The 15,203-nt window shown below is 58.0% G+C and overlaps 1 protein-coding gene across 3 annotated transcripts; it reads left to right on the top strand.

Annotated features, from left to right (window-relative positions):
• The first annotated feature begins 4,122 nt into the window (after positions 1-4,122).
• On the top strand, positions 4,123-15,039 carry VWA5B2 (von Willebrand factor A domain containing 5B2). 3 transcript variants are annotated; one of them, XM_060100085.1, is made up of 19 exons: positions 4,123-4,261; positions 4,345-4,515; positions 6,407-6,638; positions 6,807-6,964; positions 7,491-7,622; positions 7,857-7,981; positions 8,383-8,538; positions 8,965-9,075; positions 9,156-9,364; positions 9,453-9,564; positions 10,014-10,199; positions 11,072-11,243; positions 11,330-11,643; positions 12,173-12,362; positions 12,464-12,820; positions 13,765-13,902; positions 14,003-14,086; positions 14,160-14,404; positions 14,491-15,039. In XM_060100085.1, the coding sequence occupies exons 1-19, from the start codon at positions 4,123-4,125 to the stop codon at positions 15,037-15,039; spliced, it is 3,780 nt and encodes a 1,259-aa protein (XP_059956068.1). The 3 variants fall into 3 exon arrangements, with proteins under 3 accessions (XP_059956068.1, XP_059956066.1, XP_059956069.1); XM_060100083.1 differs by having other exon boundaries at positions 6,407-6,626; positions 6,762-6,964; XM_060100086.1 differs by having other exon boundaries at positions 6,407-6,626.
• Positions 15,040-15,203: the final 164 nt, after the last annotated feature.

Below are 15,203 nucleotides of genomic sequence, written 5' to 3' on the forward strand. Positions count from 1 at the left end.
TTTAAAAAGATTCAGAAAAAAAAAAAGATTTAGGGAAAATCAAAGAGAAATAAACCAGGAAATAAACATTAAGGAAATTTTATTGTCTACTGTAGTAGTTTAAAAACAAAGGTTCAAGGGTTCTGAGGGTAGATCATCTGAGTTCAACATCCTGGCTCTACCACTTTACTAGCTTATCAAGAGCAAGTTACTTACTTTGTCTGGGCTTTGGTTTCCTCACCTGTAAGATAATAATAGTACTTGTCTCTTGGGCTATTTTAATCATTAAAGGAGGTGATGCATGCTTAGTGCAGTGCCTGGCCAATAGTAAGTGCTTGCCACATATTAACTAAGAGGAAGAAACCAATGCACACCTACTTAGCCTTTCCTTAGTCCCTCTAGCTCTTCATGTTTTGACGAGCTGATCCCTCTGCTTGAAACATCTTCCTCTTTACTGCTTAACTCCCATTTAGGACTCCACTTAAACGGCACCACCCTTCAACCACCAGGTTAGGTACCCCTCCTATAAGGTCTCAGTTAAAAGCTTTTGTAATATCCATGATATCCCTGTAATGCAGCCGTCATCCTAGCCTACTGTAACTGTGTGTTTGCCTTCTTCATCAGAGTGTGAGCCTTTCAGGACAGAGGCGATGCCCTTGTAGCTCTATATTCCCCACGCCCTCCCCTATGCCTGGCACATAGCGGAGCACTCAGCCTCCAGGCCATTCCTTAGCCCTGCCTAGGATCTCCTCCACCTCCTGAAATCTGGTTCTGTGACCCTCTGGGTCTGTGCTGCCCCTTCCAGCCCTTAGCTGCCTGCCATGCTGCGGCCCCACCACCAAAGTGCCTCCCAGCTGGGCCTCAGAGCCCCTCCACAGAACCCCCCTCCTCCCCAGAGCCAGGCAGCCTGCACTGCCCTGCCCTATCCTGCAGAATGCTTTACACCTCCGGCCAAGCTGCTGACCTATCTTAGACAGCCTTCCCAGCAGGATCTCAGGGCTGGTCCAGCTTCCCAGGAAAGCTTGGCTTCTACCAATGTGTTGTCTAGTCTCTGACCAAGAAACCATCCTCCTGGGACACTGTTTTACATCCGAGCCCTCCTCAGGACCCAAGACAAGGACCTCTTTTTCCACTTCCGTGCATTTGAGACCCTTTAATGACTGCTCCTTGCAGCTTCGTATTTGTACAGGTGGCTCTTGGCTCATTTGCAGAAGGGGCAGAGCACAAAACCCCCATGGGGAGGGGGTCGCTGCCTGGACTGTCGTGGGCCAGGGCTGGACCTGTCCGGAGACCTGGAGCACCTGGAGGGCCCATCCACCCACCCACCATCTACTCGTTCTCCCCAAGCCTGTTAGAGGAATATTCACTCTGAACGAGGCTGGGGGAGGGCTCAGCAGAGAAGGGAGGAGAGGGGGTCAGTGGAACCAGGGCTCAGATAGTGTGAAAAGAACGGGGCTGGGGACTTCCCTGGTGGCACAGTGGTTAAGAATCTGCCTGCCAATATAGGGAACACGGGTTTGATCCCTGCTCCAGGAAGATTCCACATGCCACAGAGCAACTAATCCCGTGCGCCACAACTACTGAAGCCCGTGAGCCTAGAGCCTGCGCTCCGCAACAAGAGGAGCCAGCGCAATGAGAAGCCAGCACACCATAACGGAGTAGACCCTGGTCGCCACAACTAGAGAAAGCCCGCATGCAGGAATGAAGACCCAACGCAGCCAAAAAAATTAAAAAGAAATTTTTTTTAATTAGAAAAAAAAGAAGAACAGGCTGGGACTTAGCTGGAGCTCCCCGTGAGCTGGATCATTGTGATGGTGGCTATGCCTCCTGTATCATCCCTGTGCATTTCCACCCATGAAGTTCCCTGGGAAAAGGCCAAGCTATCTCCACCATGCTAAGTGGTTCGAGCAAGGGAAAGGGCTGGAGTGGAGGGTTCAGGTGCTCAAGGAGGCAGGGGATCCCCCCTGGCACCAGCATGGAGATAGTGACTGGAATCAGGATACAGTAAATGGGGAGGGGTGAGAACCCTGAGCCTGACTTGAAGCCCACTCCCTACTGGCTGCCCCCCACTCCCAGCTCTCCTCAAGCTCTCTTGGCAGAATCTGAGTGTGGCCTCTCCAAGAAAGCTTGCATGGGTGACCCCCAAGACGGTCACTTTCCCAGGGCTCCCAGACTCTCCCTCAGGGATCCTGGGGAAGATTTTACAGACTTCCCTAATCTTTTGCAGCATAACACTGTCAAGTGCACGAAATTTCAGCCAGTAACAAAGGAACCTGATAACAGTCAGGGTTGTTTTCTCCTACAGGTTCTTCAGTGATGGCGTGAGAGGTCACTGCTACGATGGAGGCAGTCTGCAGCCACCAGAAGGCTCTGCAGGCCGAAAGGCCTCACTCCAAGGTGGTGGGCAACTGAAGGTACCCAGAAGTTATAGCTTGAGAGGGCGATCCTGCCTACCCTCCCCATCCCCAGAAGAAGTGGGGAGATGGCACAGCAGTGGTGGGTAGGTTGGCTGTTGGAGGGGGGCGAACTCCTTCAGTGATGGGGATTCCCTGCTTGGAGTGAGTGGTCACGGAAGTGATCACACTAGCTGAAGACACCTGCAGGGATGGGGGAGGGGAAGGTTTCTGCAGTGAAGTAGTGCTTTGCACAGGAAAGGGTCGGGCTTCTTGGGGGCTCGGGGTTTCTATGGTGATGGGGCCCTGGGGTTCGCTGCAGTGATGAGGGTCACTGCAGTGACGAAAATCTGAGCCATTGTGGGGGTGAGGGGTGAGGGGGCAGGGGTGGGGTAATATCGGGATAGCTGTGCTTCCTGCAGTGCTGGGGTGGGGGGACTGAAAATTGAGCCCCTCTGCTGCACTTGCAGAGCCCCTCACTTCCTGAAGGACGGAAAGGGTGGGGCCTCGAAGGCCTCCGCCCGCACTGATGGGGGGCTGCGCGGGGCGAGGACGCGGTTCCTGCACTGCGGCGCCAGGTCTGGCTGGAGCAGCCGGCGCTGGCGCGGAGGCGGTACCGCGCCCGAAGGGGGCGGGGAGCAGCAGCCCCGCCGCAGCGACAGGCGGGCCCGAGGCCAGCTGGAGGGGCCGCCTTCCGAGCGGGGGCGGGACCAGCACCCACCGGGCCGACGCCCCTGGGCGGACTCAGAGCGGTCGCGGCGGGCGCCCGGCAGGTGTCCAGACTGAATGTGGCCCGGGTCGCAGAGGCGGCACCGCCTATCCTGGTCCCGTCGTGGCGCCCAGAACTCCGCAGAGGACGCGACGGTGAGGCTGGGGCTGCCTGAGGGGAGGGGGACAATCCCCAGACCCAGCCCGCAGCATCCCTAGACAGTTTGGCTGTGCGGGCGGCGGCGACTGCAGCCCCCATTCCCAATCCCAGATCACTTCTGCCAGGAAGGGGAGAGGTGCCCTGGACGGATGCCAACTAATCCCTCTGCCCAACACCTCTCCGGGTCTTGCCTCCGTAAGACCCCCTCCTTTCGCTTCCCGTCTCGTTCTTCCCAACCCAATCCCCTCCACTCCGGCCTGCAGCCCGTCTCAGCGCCCCTGTCAGTTGAGGAGCCCGAGAGAGAGAGAGGGACTGCGGCCCTTCGGCTCCCCATCCCACCCCGCCCCCTGCTATCCCTTGCTGGGCTGGGGACACCCAGAAGGATGCTGGCCCTTTAAACCCTTGCTCCCCACCCAGAGCATCTTCCATCTCTCCACCCGCGCCACTTCCAACAGCTGGCAGCCGCGGGAAGCCCCGGGGGGCCGGCAGGTACTGGGGTGGCGGTGAGGCCCGGGAGGGTGTGATGGAACAGCTGCGACACTACCCCCCCTCCCGCCCCTAGAGGAGCCGGCGGCGGGACTGCTGGGCGCCCGTAGCTCCAGTTAAACATTAACCCTCCGCTCCCCGGGTCCCCGTGCTGCCTGGAGCTGCGCTCCGCCTCGGATTCCCAGGTAACCGGCGAAGATGCCCATCCCGCCACCCCCGCTGCCTCCCTCCCCTCGCCACCTGTCCGCCGGGCGGGGCTCAGCCTCGCGCCCCCTGCAGGTCCGCGTCCCAGCGCCGGAGTTAGAGCCTCCCCGCCTGCTTTCAGGAGGGTGGGGCGGAGCGCCCTGAACTCACGCTGCGCACCCCTCATCGAGCACCCCCTCCACCAGAGGCACCATGCCCGGCCTGTACTGCCCCTCCAGCTGGACGCCGCTGCCGCTCACGGACTCCTGGGTTCGGGCCTGCGCCAATGGACCCTGCCTCAGCCTGCGGGCCCGGCTCACCTACCACAACCCACAGCCGCAGCCTGTGGACGGTGAGGCCCGGGCGGGGGCGCAGGGTGGTGGCCAGCGCAAGCCTAGCAAGGTCCGACATCGCCTGTGCCCCATCCCGCCCCAGGCGTGTTTGTGTACCCGCTGGCCGAGGCCGAAGTGGTTTCGGGCTTCGAGGCGGAGGCCGCCGGACGGCGCGTCTCCTTCCAGCTGCAGAGCCGGCGCCGCTCGCAGGCCTCCTGCTGCCGCGCGGTGGGCCCCGCGCTGGGGGCCTCAGCACCCCGCCGCTGTGCGCAGGGTGAGTCCAGGGCGCTCCCCGCCCCATCTCCCTGGAAGCAGCCGCACTTTAGTTCCTGCACCCGCTCTGCATCCCGCCCCTCTCTGTCCCCACTCCAGCCACTGTTTTTTTCATTCATTGATTCATCCCTTTATTCCACAGTCGAGGACTGGGCCCCTGACGTGGGCCAGGTGCTGGGGGAATGTGAACCAGGCCTGACCCGAGGTTTGCAGCCAGGTAGATAGACAAGGCAGGCAGTCCACACGTCTCTCTCTCCCTCTGGACCTTTAGCTCCTGAGCCTGGGACAGGGTTTTGGTCATCTCGGAGTCCCAGAATCCCAGCATCTGGCACAAAATGTGGCACAGAGAGGATCAGTGAGTGCTGGGGGAGGCGGTGGAAGCCCACCCCTCTGCTAGGTTTTCTGGCTTGCACTTCATTCCTTTATTTATTTGTACATTCACTTGATTACTGCACATGGGATTTACCATCTGGGTGAGAAGAGGGACAGAATTCAGTGGTGTTGAGAGTTGGCACAAGCCCCGCAGGTAGTTAGAGGCCAGAGTGAGCTCTGGGCTGAGGCCTCAAGAAAATTCCAGAAGGAAGTGGAGCCAGCATTTGACTGAAAGGAAGGGTGGGATGTAGTGATATGGAGAGGAGAGGAAAGGCACTCCAGGCAGGGGCAGTTGTGTAAGCAAAGGTTTCGAAGTAAGTTATACTGGGTGATGGTAATAAAATACCTCATGTTTATAGTGATTCACAGTTGACAAAGCCCAGTCACTGATGTCACCTCATTTGAATCCAGAGAGGTATGTAATGCAAGTGTTGTTCTCCTTCCCCCTTTTATAGGTGACAAAAGTAACAGCAACAGTCTCTTAAACGTTGGATGCTTCGTGTATATCATCTCATTCATTCCTCACCGCAGTCCCTGACATATAATTATGACCCCCATTTTATAAATGAGGAAACCAAGGCTCCTCTAAACAAGAGAGTTACCAAAGGATAGAATTAGAAATCACAGAGTGGAGACTCAAAACCTGACACTGTGCTCTCTTCACTGTATCAGACTGTCCCAAGCCTCAGCTGCCTGGGATGGAAGCTCCTTTCTTCCTTCTTACCTTCCTTCTTTTCCTTCCATTTTTTTCTTCCCTTCATTTATTCAGCAAGTATTTTTCAAAAGAATAGGTAAATGATTATTGCGGGGAAATGAGGTGAAGTAGGGCTGTAAAGGTAGGCTGGGGCCAGATCATGTAGGGCCTTGACCATCACTGTATACACCTGGCCATTTTCCCTTTAGCAGCAGTGGTGATGCCCATGACTCCACCCGTCCCCAAACAAACCACGATCTAAGTAAAATGATGTGCTTGGTATGTAAATGTCCTCTAGCTAGCTTCCAAATAGATTACAGTTCCTGAATTCCTCTTGGGTAGAAAATTCTGGAGCCACACCTAGTGGGCAGTGGGGAGTCCCTGACTGTTCATGAGCAGGGAATTTGTGAGCAGGTGGGTACCAGGCTATGGGAGATGTCAGCGAGGGTTCTTTAGGAAGATGAGGCCCAAGGGTTGAACAGGCTGGAGCAGGTAAAGAAAGAGAGGTGGAGGGTATAGGTCCCCCAGGACCTTAGGGGTGGTGTGGACATGCCCCCTTCTCCTCCTCTGCCCTCTGTTAGCAGTCATGTCACTGCTGCCTTTCCTAATGACAGCCAGCTCCTTCTACCACCAACCTGCCTCTCCTTCAACCATCGTTCATCTCATGCCTCCATCCTGCATCACCAGTGCATTAGCCCAGCATCCCTCCAACCTCACAAAATCCCCCTTGCCCAAGCTCCCCTGACTCAGTGCCTGCTCCCACGCCCAGATTCCCCCATCTCGTCTGCTTCCAGCCCCCTCTGACCCCTTTCCTCACTCATCATAGGTCATCTTGTCTTGGATCTGGCCCAGGCCCGGTCCACACTGGTGCTGCCCACAGGCCTCATCGCCGCAGCCGGCACCATGACAGTGACCCTGCGCAGCAGCCGGGAGCTGCCCTCCAGGCCTGACGGGGTGCTGCGCGTGGCCCTGCCCTCCGTGCTCACCCCTCTGGCCCCGCCAGGCCCGCTGGGGCCCCCCAGGCCTCCGGGGCTCTGTGACGACAGGTTGGGCCTATGGTGATTCTCTTCGTCCCTCCCTCGGCTTCTCTGGGTCTAGTGCGGGTGAGGGGGCTTTGGCAGGGTGCCCCGGGGGATGGGCAGGGTGGGGAAGGGCTGAGGCCAGTCAGCCAGAGGGGCTAGGGGCCCTGGTACTGGCCCAGTGACCCTCCTTGTGTTCCTTTCCAGCCCCACCAGCTGCTTCGGAATGGGCAGCCCTGAGGGGGATGGGCCGGCCTGGGAGGAGCCAGCTGCCCCTCGGGACGTGTTCTCAGGCCCTGCCCGTTGCCCAGCCCCGTACACCTTCTCCTTCGAGATGCTGGTGACTGGGCCATGCCTGCTGGCAGGTGGGTGCCCCTCCCAGCATAGCTGACTGGGAAATAACTGAAGGCTCAGGGATGGGAGGAACACAGGACAAAAAGAAGACAGGGACCTAAACCTTAGGAGCCGCTAGTCTCACAGTGGAATCACCCCCTCGCCACTTCCACACAACAAACACACCCCTAGGTTTGTCAGTGTCATTTATTTATACCCCACTCCACTCGCCAATGAGAAGAGAGATGCTTACAATGAGACTGGTCCAAGTGATGAAGTGGAGTTTTCTTTTGCACGAGGTGGACCAGGATGTTAAATCAGCAGTTGGTTGATATAGAACTGTTTGGCCAGGCAGGATGCACCTGGGAATTCTGCTCCCAGTCCACGAAGGCAGGTAAATCCCCCCTTGTCCACTCCATAGCTTGGACTCTGAGAGCTGAGCTGAATCAGTCATGATCCCGGCCCCCACCACTATTGCCTGGGAAGGTGATAGTTGTGCTCTTAGTACTGGCTTGGGGTGGGGCAATCATCACCTCTCCCTGCCTCTACATCCCTCAGGTCTGGAGAGCCCCTCTCATGCTCTGCGGGCAGATGCCCCCCCTCATGCCAGCTCTGCAGCCACCATCTGTGTCACACTGGCAGAGGGCCACCACTGCGACCGGGCCTTGGAGATCCTGCTGCACCCCAGTGGTGAGAGACTGGGACACACAGTAGGTCAGCTCTGACCTGCTTCAGGACCACCTGGGTAGCATTTTTCAAGTGTAGATTTCTGGACCCTAAGCCAGACGACTGAGTCATTTGTGAGGGTGGGCCTGGTGGTACAGGGAAGCCGGACCTGCAAAGTTCTCCCAGGACAGTGGGCCTGAGCAGTTGGGGTCTAGAGACAGGGACTTCCCTGACAGAACTGTGTCCCCGTCTCCCCAGAGCCCCACCAGCCACATCTGATGCTGGAGGCCGGCAGCCTGAGCTCAGCAGAATACGAGGCCCAGGTGAGGGCCCGCCGGGATTTCCAGAGGCTGCAGCGAAGGGACAGTGAGGGGGACCGGCAGGTATGGCTGCCTGGGGTCCTGGCCTGGCCCCTGGCCCCATTGATGGCTGTGTTAGTGCAGGAGGAGCAGGCGGGCAGGCTTCCGTTGGGGTTGGCATGGGGCGTCTGCTCTCAGCAGGAGCTCTCAGTAGCTGCCACCACCCTCCCAGAGGACTGATGAGTATTTTCACAGGAGGGCCCAGTCAAGTGTCCCTGGAATGTGTCTCGGAGGATTGGGGGCAGGACTGACCTAGGCAGAGGACAGCCACTTGTCTCTGCCCTCGCTTTTATTCAGATGACTACAAAGGGTGCCCCCTCTGGGTGGACTGGATTGAAAAGGTCTCCGGGGCTAGGTCCTGCTGCCAGCCTAGGTCGGAGTTGCCCTCAGCCTGGCCCAGGATGACTTGGGGCTCCCGTGCTCAGGTGTGGTTCCTGCAGCGACGCTTCCACAAGGACATCCTGCTGAACCCCGTGCTGGTGCTGAGCTTCTGCCCGGACCTGAGCTCCAAGCCTGGACACCTGGGCACAGCGACTCGGGAGCTCCTCTTCCTGTTGGATGGCAGCAGCGTGGCACACAAGGCCTGTGGGAGCATGTGGTGTGGGCAGGCCTGGGGCTGGTGCAGCAGTGGGTCTGAGGTGGGCTGGGGGGCAGCCTCCCGAAGACACACACACACACACACACCTCTCTCTCCTTCTCACGCTCATACATACATGCATTTCTCCCAGATTCCAAGAGCCTCTTTCATATGTAAAGTTACATTCAGTCACACCGACTCTCAAACCCAAGGATTCACATACGCCTCCAGGGTCACATACACAATCGTCTCTCACACAGAGTCTCCCTCACGTGCCAGGGTCTCGCTTGCAGTCTCACACCCACAGGGCCTCACCCAGATTGCCCCTCGTTTCACACACGGCCTGGAGAAAGCAAGCAATCTGGCAGCCCTTGTTCTCTTCCGGTGCCAGTGGGGCCTGCCTCACCCTGCCCTCCCTGGCTCTCTCCAGGATGCCATCGTTTTGGCTGTGAAGTCGCTCCCGCCCCAGACACTCATCAACCTGGCCACGTTTGGCACATTGGTGCAGCCCCTTTTCCCAGAGAGCCAGCCTTGCAGTGACGTGAGTGTGGCCCGGGGCTTTGAGGGCCTAGCCAGAGGCGTCTCAGCCAGTGCGGCCCAGCCCATGTCCTTTTCCTCCAGGAAGCTGTGCAGCTGATCTGCGAGAGCATTGAGAGGCTGCAGGCTGCGGGCGGCCCCCCGGACGTGAGGTCTGCGCTGGACTGGGCCCTGGGGCAGCCCCAGCACAGGGCCCACCCTCGGCAGCTGTTCCTGCTCACCGCCGCCTCGCCCATGGCTGCTGCGACCCACCAAACCCTGGAGCTCATGAGGCGGCACAGGGGGGCAGCCAGGTAGGATGGAGTGGGCACAGCCAGGCTCCCGAGATTGGCCTCCCAAAGAGGCTCCGGGAGGTCACGGCTGCTCCCCTTCTCTTGTCAGGTGCTTCTCCTTTGGGCTGGGGCCTGCCTGCCGCCCGCTGCTGCAGGGTCTGTCTGCCCTCAGCAGGGGCCAGGCCTACTTCCTGAGGCCTGGGGAAAGGCTGCAGCCCATGGTGAGCTTGAGCCTGGGCCCTGTTCCCTATTCGTCCAAGTCCTCCTCCCAAGTTGCACTGAGTCTGAAACAGAACCTGGTCAGGTCGTGGGGTCTCCAGGCACCCTGCTGTGGGGTGCTGCAGGAGGCCGGAGGTGTGGGGGACATGGCCTCTGACTGCTCCCCAAACCTTGCTCTCAGTTTTGTCCGGGTACTAAGCCATATCTTTGGAAAGTCTTGCCTTATCCACGTGGCACAGTTCAGGCCAGGAGAAGCACCGAGCCCTGAGCAATGAACACTCAGTCCCCTTGCTTGTTCCTACCCCCACTCCTTCCCCCAACCCCAGCCGGACCCTGCTCCCCTCAGCCAGGGGCTGGGTAGATGGCATCAGCAGACGGGCAGCTTTCCCACTCTGTTGGCTGTGTGGCACCTCTTTCTCTCCCATGGCCTCCCTCTGGTCACTCCTCACAGCTGGTGCAGGCCCTGCGGAAGGCACTGGAGCCCGCGTTGAGCGACATCTCTGTGGACTGGTTTGTGCCCGATGCGGTGGAGGCATTGCTGACGCCCCGGGAGATCCCAGCACTCTATCCTGGGGACCAGTTGCTCGGTTACTGCTCGCTCTTCAAGGTGGACGGCTTCCGGTCCCGCCCCCTAGGGGTGAGCCTGGGCTGGGGTGTGGGAGGTGGGCCTGGGGTGGCTGAAGCCCCTGCATCTCTGCAAAACCCATTTCCTATTCCCTGTGCCTCTCTCTGCCATACGCTCCTACTGCTACCCACTAGACCTCCTTAGAGACCATACTGGGTCCCTCAAGGTGACTGCAGCCTGCCTCCCTCATAAGGTCTTCCACTGAGCTGTCCTGTAAAGTGCTACCCTTGGTCACTAAAGCACACAGTTACAGAGAACAGCGCCAGCATAGTTTCAAGGTTTTTGTCAAAACTTGCTCATTACTTCACACAGTGCCTGCAAAAAGCACCATCTGGATTATTTCCTGTAACATTCAGGAACAGACAGAGCATTGTCTAAATGAAATCTCAGATCCCAACTCTGCCATGTACTAACCATTTGATTTTGGACAAGTCACTTAAACTCTCTGAGCCCATTTCCTTGTACTGATTTTTTTCATAAGGTTGTAATTAGAAGTCATAACATGTGTGCTCTTGGTAGGATACTTAACACATACGAGGAGTTGGAGAAATGATTGTCATTTTTATTATGAAAAGCTTTATCTCTCTAGAAGAACCAAGTATGCTTCCTCCTTTTTGATCAGGAGAGATGTATAATGGACTGTTTGTCTTTTTCCCTGGCTGCCAGGAAGCTCAGGGCCAAACCTGAAGCTCAGCCACAGCAGCTCTAGTAACCCTATGGTCAGCATGTATGCTTCCTCTTTCCTTAGTACTGGGTTTTCACTTCTGGTTTATTATCTTTATTGCCTCTTGCAGTGAGCCATCTTAAATCCTGTTTGGAAAGAGCTAGTGTATAACTATAATCAGTTGTTGTTGTTTTTTCCCCCAACGTCTATCCCTCTCCAGGGCCAAGAGCCTGGCTGGCAGAGCTTGGGCAGCTCCGTGTTCCCATCCCCAGAGGAAGCACCATCTGCCACCAGCCCTGGCACTGAGCCCACTGGCACCTCAGAGCCACTGGGAACAGGCACTGTGTCGGCAGAGCTGTCCAGCCCGTGGGCTGCTGGGGACTCAGATCGGAGTGAGTGCCTGAGTGTATTTGTGTTGGAGGAGGAGTGGGCAGTGGGAGGGGCCAGGGCTGGGATCTATTCTCCTGCCTCCCAATAGGTACTGATGCTCTGACAGACCCAGTCACGGACCCTGGACCTAACCCCTCTTCTGACACAGCCATATGGCGCCGCATCTTCCAGTCCTCGTACATCCGGGAGCAGTATGTGCTTACCCACTGCTCTGCCAGCCCAGAGCCAGGCCCAGGCTCCACAGGCAGCAGCGAGTCCCCCGTCTCCCAGGGCCCTGGGTCCCCCGAAGGCAGTGCTCCCCTGGATCCCCCTTCTCAGCAGGGCTGCCGCAGCCTGGCCTGGGGAGAATCTGCTGGCTCCCACTCCTGCCCCCTGCCTCCACCCCCACCGGCTCCAGTCAAGGTGAGATTCAATCCACATCCACCTACCATGTATCCAGCAAATATTTATTGACCATTGGCTGTATGCCATAAATCGTGCCGTGGTTACTATTAAGTCTACCTGAAGAAATAGATGGGTAATGATGGTATAATGTATGATGATGATACCATGCAACATACATTGATGAGCACGGGGATGTGGCTTTATGGGGGTTCAGAGTCAAGGTGACTAACCCTGTCTGAGGGGGTCAGGAAAGCAAGAGCCACCTCTGGAAGAATAAGAAGTTAGCTAGGCAAAACGGGAGAAGACATGAATAAAAACAGACAAGCAATAACCTCAACTGAGACATAGGCATGGAGTGAGATGACGATGGGAAGGGGGTCAGGGGCCAGAAGGAGTCTGGCCTCACCCCTAAGGGTGGTGAGCAGCCATCCAGGGTTTCAGGAAAAGGGGCATGTGGCCAGCTGTGTATGTATGTCTGATGGCCAGGAGCTCTGCATTCCTTGACCATTGGACCCCTCCCCCACCCCTCCACCCTTCGCACATGCAGACTGGGGCCTTGAGTGCTGAGGTCCTGGGCCGTCGACGCAGAGCAGCTCTAACTGGCCGAAGCCTCTCATCCCCCCCAGGCCGGGTGAACTCAGTCCCTGGCCATCTCCGGCACCCGTCTCTGGGTGTAGCACCAGATGGGCCAGGCCCTGAGCCAGGGCAGCTGCTGAGACAGGGCCCGGATGACTCAGGTAAGGGTTATGGGGAGCCAGGTTCTGACACCAAGTAGACCTTGGGGAGGTGGAGCCCAGGGCACCCCACTGACCCTGCTCCTACCATCGTCTCTCCCCAGGAAACCTGCTCTCCCCAGCCCCCATGGACTGGGACATGTTGATGGAACCACCCTTCTTGTTCACGGCTGTTCCCCCCAGTGGGGAGTTGGCCCCTCCAGCAATACCACTGCCTCCCCAGCCTCCGCGCTGCCATGTGGTGATCCGGGCCCTGTGCGGGGAGCAGCCTATGAGCTGGGAGGTGGGCGTTGGGCTGGAGATGCTGTGGGGGCCTAGGGATGCTGGCTCACTGCCTCCGTCACCCCCTGAAAGCGGAAATGCTTGGGACCAAGCACTCCATCGACTGACAGCGGCTTCCGTGGTCCGGGACAATGAGCAGCTGGCTCTCCGAGGACGGGGCGAGACCAGGGCTGACCGGGGTGAGTTGCTGGTGGCCCCAGTCAGGGCTCAAGGAGCCTGTATGGGACAGAGAGTGGCAGAAGCATAGGTCTGTGGGATCACTCGCTATACCTCACCTTGCTCACAGGTGATTTGAGGCGGCTCACCCACATTGTCAAGAAAAAAAAGTTAAGCAGCGCAATGGGGGAAAAAGGGATAATAAAAGGAAGCAGGGAATGAGATGCACACCATGAGGTTTTGTGCCCTTGCAAGCATGGGACCCCAAACTGGCAAGCGTCCTAGCAGCCAACAGAGAGGGAATTTCATCTTGTAATGATTCACAGTGCCCATAACATAAAAACAAATCTGTCATTTAGGAAGGTTATTAAAGTTAAATAAAGTTAAAATGTCAGTTCTTCAGTTGCACTAGCCACACTTCAAATGCTTAATAGTCACATGGGACTAGTGGCTACTATACTGGATCATGCAGATGTAGAACATTTCCATCATTGCAGGAAGTTCTGTTGGGCAGTGCTGAAATGAGTGGATGGAAAAGGTACCAGTCAATGCCTCCTCTGGGCTCTATCCAGAATGTTAAATTTGTGGGTGGCCAGGGGCCTAGTCTTGGTACCTTGAGTGTTCAGCCTAACCACTTCTTGTCAAAGCTGAGTCTGAGCTGACCCCGAGAAGGAACTCCACTCTGTTCAAAAGTGGACAGAAGGCAGGGAATTCCCTGGCGGTCCAGTGGTTAGGACTTGGTGCGTTCACTGCCAGGGACCAGGTTCAATCCTTGGTCGGGGAACTACTAAGATCCCGCAAGCCTGGAGGCACGGCAAAAAAAAAAAAAAAAAAAAAAAAAAACAAACATGTACAGAGGGAGAAGCTATGGGAGCACTGAGATTTTTTTCTGTGAAGCCCTTTGTAGAGAGTGGGTGCTGGGAGTGCACCCCCCGCCCAGTCAACATGTGGCCCCTTGGTTTTGCAGGTCATGCCCGGAGGTCCTGGCTCCGAGCCCTTCAGACAAGCAAGGTCAGCTCTGCCCCCTCCTGCTTCACCTGCCCTGTAGCTGTGGATGCTACCACCAGAGAGGTCCTACCTTCAGCCCTGCAGGTGCACAGCTCAGGTAGGCAAGGTCCCTTTCAGGTGACCTCCCAGGTGCCGGTTCCCATCTCACTGGCCACCCTCCGAGACATACCTCACCCCTCTCTTCTGTGCCCCTGCAGAGCCAGCCGAACCCCCAGGCACCCCTCCTGCCTCTCAAGGGCATCTAGATGCAGCTCCTCTGCCCACAGCCGTCCACTCTAAAGGTAACACTCAAATTTGGGTAACTGGTAGGGACCAACCAGGCTTAGGGACCACCACTGAATGGCTCCAGTTCAGGACTTAAGGGAGGCTCTCTGGCAGGCAGCTGGGAGCCGGACCAGATTGGCAACTCCAGTTCTGCTTTGGGGGACCGCGCAGCCCCCATCGGACGTCCTCATCGTCTGCCCCCCGAGCATCCCTCTCGGCTCAGCCTGGGCCGTCGGAAGGCCAGAGGCCCAGACAGCCATAGACTCTGCAGCCCCAACATGGGCCAAGCCAGTGACAGCAACAGTGAAGGCAGCAACCATGACTACCTGCCCTTGGTGAGGACTCGGGAGGTGGAGGGTGGCGCTGCCAGGGCCAGGGCGCTGTCTCAGCTCGATTCTCCCCCCACCTCCTCTCTCCTCAGGTGCGCTTGCAGGAGGCGCCCGGCTCCTTCCGCCTAGACGCGCCCTTCTGCGCAGCAGTGCGCATCTCACGGGAGCGCCTGTGCCGCGCCTCGCCCTTCGCTGCGCATCGCGCCAGCCTCAGCCCCACCTCGGCCTCCTCTCCCTGGGCACTTCTAGGCCATGGTGCTGGCCAGGGTGACAGTGCCACGGCCTCCTGCAGCCCGTCCCCCAGCTCGGGCTCCGAGGGTCCAGGCCAGGTGGACAGTGGCCGGGGCTCAGACACCGAGGCCTCGGAGGGGGCGGAAGGGCCTGGTGGTGCCGAACTGCGGGGCCGGACTTGGGCCACTGCTGTGGCGCTTGCGTGGCTGGAGCACCGCTGTGCCGCGGCCTTCGGTGAGTGGGAACTGGCGGCAGCTAAGGCTGACTGTTGGCTGCGGGCCCAGCACCTGCCCGACGGCCTCGACCTGGCCAACCTCAAGGCCGCAGCCCGGGGTCTCTTCCTGCTGCTGCGCCACTGGGACCAGAACCTGCAGCTGCACCTGCTGTGCTACAGCCCAGCAAACATGTGAGGGTCACCGGTTGCTCTGGCTGGCACCCCCCAAGAAACTCAAGTCACTGCCACCCAGAGCCGGCCTCTTGGTGCTGGGAAGGGGTGGGCTGGTGACAGTCCGCCCCTACTGCTTCTCATTCCCTTCACAAAATCCACTTGCCCCACAGAAAGTGCCTGCCTGTG

This window comes from Mesoplodon densirostris, chromosome 5 (genome assembly GCF_025265405.1).
Source record: "Mesoplodon densirostris isolate mMesDen1 chromosome 5, mMesDen1 primary haplotype, whole genome shotgun sequence".
In the NCBI taxonomy this organism is placed as follows: domain Eukaryota; kingdom Metazoa; phylum Chordata; class Mammalia; order Artiodactyla; family Ziphiidae; genus Mesoplodon; species Mesoplodon densirostris.

What these genes read in the sequence shown, in the direction of transcription:
- VWA5B2 (XM_060100083.1), top strand. Translation starts at nt 4,123, where the DNA reads ATGCCCGGCCTGTACTGCCCCTCCAGCTGGACGCCGCTGCCGCTCACG. An exon ending in ACCCCGCCGCTGTGCGCAGG is followed by an intron (nt 4,516 to 6,406) that starts GTGAGTCCAGGG and finishes CACTCATCATAG; the next exon opens with GTCATCTTGTCTTGGATCTG. An exon ending in CACAGCCGTCCACTCTAAAG is followed by an intron (nt 14,087 to 14,159) that starts GTAACACTCAAA and finishes GCTCCAGTTCAG; the next exon opens with GACTTAAGGGAGGCTCTCTG.